Here is a 6000-nt window from a genome sequence, read left to right as displayed (position 1 = left end):
CCGTTGTTGATACGAGCTCACAAGTTCACTTCATAAACGCTTGAGACAATCGCTTTGTGAGATGGATACGCCCCCTTGTGCAGTATTAACAAGATAAAGGCGATTTTATTCACGAGTTAATTGGGTTGTTGATGTATTCAATGATTGTGGTCAGTTTTAGGAATACATTTAAAAAAACAATATGGATTTGTGATTGCTAACCATGTTTTGTGTATGGATTGGATATTAAAATGTCGGAATCTGGCAATCATCTAGACAATCCTGTTATTGTAATTGACGGTGTTGAAGATGATCAAATAATACCAAATAAAGCTGCAAAAGAAAAGATCGACACGGGACAAGACAGTCAGACAATAGAGATAACATCAGAAATACCGGTTGCAAAATCCCACTTAATAAAACCACCACCGAATGTGTCACCAAGAGTTAAACGCGAAAATCAAAACGTTAGTAAGCCGGAAACCGTGACGCTTAGCATTCCAACAGAGAAACAACAACCGTCGAATGCCCCTACCTCAGCCACAAAGTCATCCAATGGTGAACCTAGTGAAAGAAGACGAAGACATTCTAGCAGAGATGAAGATCTTAAACATTTGACAGAAGAGGTATTTAATAAGGGCTAACGCCAAAATACGTAAAGCACAGTTAGTGTTATTTTACAAATTAATATTTTATTAACTAGATTATGTGATTCCAGAAAAAAATACTTACTTGCGGGCACGTTGATCCTGCTAAGATAAATAACATATGTCTACGAGGAATAACTCATGCGACATCTTTTCAGAAAAATATTTAGATAAATAGGTTTATTAGCCGTCTGCAAAAAATAAGACCCACGTATTATAAAAATATTAAAACAATTTAAATTATATCGAGTAGCCTGTGCAAAGTTTAAAATGCGTTCGATGTGTTTTATTTTGCTAAAAAGTGTTTCATACAATTTTAATTACATGTTGTTATTTCTGGCCTAATATACCGTTGGTGTTTGATAACAAATCGTGTAGCTGTAGTTTCTGTAAGCACATGTATAGTCATTTTATCAGATAATGATGACATAATCTTTTCGGATTGTTTATAGGCATATACAAAATGAAGTACTTAACTCCATGTGTTATTAACCTGAGTAATTGCTTGGTATAAATACGAAGACTTTTGTAGTAATTGTAAACGTTTATTTAATTCGTCCAAAATGTTCGTACAAAAATGCCCATTTATGTTTGTATATTGAATAAGCAAAATACAACAATTTTCATTCTCAACTAATTTTTAAGTCATATAAGGCCACCAGAAGCTCTTCAATTAAGACTTACCGATATATTTAACTTCGCGAATCTTGTCGTGCAGAATTTGCTTGTCATTTAAGTTATCGTTCGATTTCGGTGTTTATTTTGATGTGCTTTTTATATATATGTGCATTTATATATATTTTAGAAACTTATTCTGGCCCAAACACTTATTGAAGATGCAGAAAGCGGGAGAAATTTCACTTACAAGACGGATCCGAATTATGTTAGGTCAGACAGACTATGCATGTTTTATCACTAAACAACACAATATGCAAGTACTTTGTATTATATATGTACTTGATATATAAGTACCTGCTTACTAATCAAAAACACGTGTTATGTTCGAAAAACAGACATAAATAAAAAAAACTTGATATCCAGGAAAATGCAAAAGGAAGAGAAACGAGGAAAATGCAAATAGAAGAGAAATGTGAAAGTTGCAGGCGACAGAGCGTTTTCTTTATACAATACTATTTTATTAAAATGATGTTTTAATTTAAAAATAGTTATATACATGTACATAATAGAAAGTTCATTTCTTGTTTGAACAGCATGTATGGTGCAGTCAAACACAACTCACCATAATGAAATCATTTTAGAGACTTAAATAACTAAACTGTCGAATTCCGAATTTTGTATAAGAAACGTTGTTCTTTAACCGCTGCATATGCTGGTTTCATAAGTGCCCAATCACGTTTTCAGGTACTACATTTTGTACCACCAGTGGTACTTCAGGCTAGCCCTTTATATTTGCATCTTGCTGAACATGAGTCTTGCACTGTTTGAGAAGCCAACTCGACCGGATTGGGCTGTCCCATATTGGGTAAGGCATCAACCTTTGCTTTAAGTTACGCCAGGTATGGGGTCTATAAGCAAGTTCCAAAAGTGACAATTTTATTTGCACCAATTGAACGCAATAGTCGGACAGCGATGATAAATAATTCGGACTATAAACCAGTATACACAGTGAAGTATATAACCCTTGGTTGTATACATTTTTCATTTGAACTAAACGCACTTGTTTAAAACATCCATGTATATGGTAACACGTGTGAAGCATGCATAATATCATAATTATAACAATTCTGGATTATTGTGTTGTGTATTGAAAATATTCAAGGTCAATGGATTCGTGTAACAACTCATTTATTCCAGGGTTCGATGATTATGGAGGCATTCTGTATAGCTTTCTTCATTGTTCGCGTCATCCACTTGTCATACTTCAGTCAACCAAATATTTTCTGGCGAGACACCAAGAACCTCATGGTCATCGCCATCATTGCAGTGAGTAACTTACAACACGGTATTAAAACGGTCCGGAAATGTCTTCTTTACTCCCAAACGCCAGCCTCTGTGTCCGTTGCATCATTAGCTTTTGATGAAGAAGCATTAAACAGTAGGGAAATAAGCAGTGATATGGTCAGTTGATTGATTATTTATGGCACATTATGCTACTTTCTATAATAAGTTGGAACTCAAACGATTGAAAACAATTGCAGACAGACTTAAATAGGCTTTATAATTAATCGTGTTGAATATGGAAAACGACAATATTTTATCTAAGGGTTGAATTAAGTGTTATTATTTGGAGAAAACACAATTTTCATTTTTATTTGTTGGAAAGTTGTGCGCTTAATACAAAAAATAATTAAGGCTAAATTAAGTGTATATGATTCGATGTCCAATTTTTATTTTGTATACAGGAATTAATTAAATAATTAATTGATTATATTTATAGTCGATTTATTCCATCTAACTTCTTGTATGTGAAATAAATTTGCAGGCGTCTTTTCATACTCGCTATATCTTTATCTTACTCTTTGTATTTTCAGTTGACTATTATCGACATGATATGCTATATCGCCTGGGTGAACGCTGCCCCGGACACAAACCCTGTTCGATGGTCCCGCCCCCTCAGAGCGCTGCTTATCATAAACTTCTCTGACGGCAGGCAGGTGTGTAACGTTAACAAGCATTTGACATGGCTGACATTTTTTGTTGTCCCATGCCATTTAGTTCTCTAAAAATATCAGCGTTACTTGTACGGGATCCAGAATTTATGTCATACTACTGGTCTAAATTGCAACATTTATCTGCGAGTTTAAATGTTTCAGTTTTTTTGTATAATATAACTTATGCTTTATTTTTAGCATTTATGTACGTTTACTTACTACAAACTAACGTCAAAGCAAACTCGTTGGTGCGAATCTTTATACCAACGTCTTACCTATCATTATATCATTTACATGATCAATAAGTTAGTGATATTATTTAACAAAACACATTTCCTCAACCGTTTAATCCACACAAGAACTCATTTCTAAAACTTCTAACTTCAAACTACACCAGCATATCTGATCATGTGATGAGGTGCACTCGCGTGGACGAAAACAGTTCATTACATGCACTACGTTTTCTTCAATTCAAAACATTTTCGCGAAGACTCTTAGTACACTCGCTCTTGCTAATATAAGGGGACACGCACACATTCTATTTATTTGGAGAGTTTAAAACGGTGGATACCACACATACTTTCTTTACGTGATAAGACAGGTTCACGCTCATTTTTCTGCAAGCATCTTTGCAAAACGCGATCCTGCATTCCTAAAATTTACGGCAAATGTCCTGCTTTAGTATTCTCAAAGAAAGAAGGAATATTTTATATTCAAAATGAATTGTATATACTTAAGTTTTATGCTGTACATTTGTAAAATAGTTTATAGACTAGTCTAGGTTTCTAAAAACAAATGGTATTTTAATGTATGAGCAATAATTACAAGTGTTAATAAAACCATATAGTCTTAGCTACAATAACTTATTTTAATAGAAGTAAGTTTTAACGATGTGGTATTCATTTGTTAGTCAATAATTGTTAATGTATATAAGTATGTAATTATATAGTCTCTTATAAATCATATTATGATTGGTCGCATACATGTAACTGTGCTTTTATATGTATTTTAATTGTATATGTATTGCGAATGAGACTCTAATAAAATATTGAATTGAATTGTTATTTTTGAAGATTTATAGTATTTCGCTTATTCTTCCGGATTTTTACCAGCATTTTAATTGCTATTAACATAGATCAATAAATTTCAAATTCTTGGTTAGACTTGAACACCAAAAAGAAACTAGACGCAATTCATATGCAGTGTTTATGATATTTCTAGTTCTTTCTTCTTGTTCGCAGATCCGTCGAGCCTTCCGGAACATTCGCCGGACCGTTCCCGAGATCATGAATGTGTTCATATTATTCCTAATGGGAGTTCTGCTGTTTGCGCTTCTGGCTCTGAAACTGTTTGGGCGAAGGTTTGTTAAAAATATTTAATATTAATCAGTATGTGAATATGACACTTACATTCAAATATGTGGCCTTGCGTAGTGCTTTGGCAAATAAGCATTTTTGGATTTCATACACTATATTTGAGCTTAATAACGACCTTAACCTTGAAGGAAGAGTCTCAAGTACCCTGATGGTGAGCCGTATTTCAAGACCTACTTCGACAGCGTATGGGATCTTTATGTGCTGGTCACAACGGCAAACAATCCTGATGTTATGTAAGATTCAGCGGGTTTTCTAGAGTTCTTCTTATGTTTTATGTTTATAATTTCAATACTGTAGTATCTTATTTCTTTTCGTTCTTTGTACTTTTCCACTATATATGACACAAACAACAACTGTTGAATATGTGCTCGAAGTTATCAAATTATAAATATGCTATCATCTAAGGGGTTATTTTTATTGTTCACTCCTTTGCAGACGTTGCAAATCTTAATAAAATGTTAACTATTTGCTTGTGATTCTATGATTAGCTTACGTTTAGCTTTTCATCTGTTTAATCTCCTGTAGCAAAAAGAAATGCTACAATACCTTTTCCAAATGATCTAACCATACACTTTAATCCTTCATACAGGATGCCAGCGTATGACGAGAGCAACTGGTTCGCCCTATTCTTCATGGCGTACCTGATCATCTGTCTGTACGTGTTCATGAGCATAGTGCTTGCCGTCATTTATAACAATTATAAGGAAAACATGAAGGTTAGTGAACTTTAGCGGAGTTTTCTTTGTGGGTATTTTCAATCGGAGTACGAATCACCAGACTATCTATTTTCCAAGTGGTAATCGTGTTCTAACAAGCAATTCTAAATACCGTTCTTGCTATTTAAGCAAAATACAATATGTTCATATGCATAAGATTTCCAACTTAATGTTCATTAGAGAGTTCCGTCACTTTATGTAATTTAAATGAAAAACAAAGATTCTACCTGCTAAAAACGAATGAAATAAATTTATTTTCACACTTGAATAGGTGTGAACGTGAAAAATATCAATTGTAACTGGCTTGCAACAAGCTTGCCAAACAGTTAAGTCTTACCATGATTTTTAGAACGAGATCAGAGATTCTGTGTTCGGGAAGAGGAGAAAGTTACGTCAGGCATTCAGTATCCTGAAAATACAAAGGAATGGCGAGGACATTATTACAAGGCACATTTGGGAAACAATCATGGCAAAAGTGCTGCCCACAAAAAGCATACAGCAGATAGATCTACTAATGACGATATTAGACAAGGATGGGACTGGCTACATAAGTATACACGTTGATTATAGAAATCGTAGAAAGAATCAGCTCAACTTAATAAAAAAGTCAATGGAAATGTTTTGGAGAAAATTCCTGATTATTTGCGTTGTATACATCAACAAATTCATG

The 6000-nt window shown here is 33.9% G+C and overlaps 1 protein-coding gene across 2 annotated transcripts in view; it reads left to right on the top strand.

The window, feature by feature from the left end:
- The window catches only part of LOC127874916 (two pore calcium channel protein 1-like), a 74162-nt gene continuing 68162 nt past the window's right edge, over positions 1–6000 (top strand). The window contains exons 1-9 of one of the 2 annotated variants that reach the window (XM_052419603.1): positions 1–605; positions 1432–1514; positions 1989–2109; positions 2442–2570; positions 3119–3241; positions 4480–4598; positions 4743–4847; positions 5204–5330; positions 5680–5881. In XM_052419603.1, coding sequence (XP_052275563.1) covers positions 231–605; positions 1432–1514; positions 1989–2109; positions 2442–2570; positions 3119–3241; positions 4480–4598; positions 4743–4847; positions 5204–5330; positions 5680–5881 — 1384 coding nt within the window. In that variant the 5' untranslated portion in view covers positions 1–230. The remainder of the gene's footprint in view (positions 606–1431; positions 1515–1988; positions 2110–2441; positions 2571–3118; positions 3242–4479; positions 4599–4742; positions 4848–5203; positions 5331–5679; positions 5882–6000) is intronic. The other variant, XM_052419602.1, reaches the window with a different exon arrangement.

The sequence above is a fragment of the Dreissena polymorpha genome, chromosome 3 (assembly GCF_020536995.1).
Source record: "Dreissena polymorpha isolate Duluth1 chromosome 3, UMN_Dpol_1.0, whole genome shotgun sequence".
NCBI classification, from domain to species: domain Eukaryota; kingdom Metazoa; phylum Mollusca; class Bivalvia; order Myida; family Dreissenidae; genus Dreissena; species Dreissena polymorpha.
This window is presented reverse-complemented; position numbering and strand designations above follow the sequence as displayed.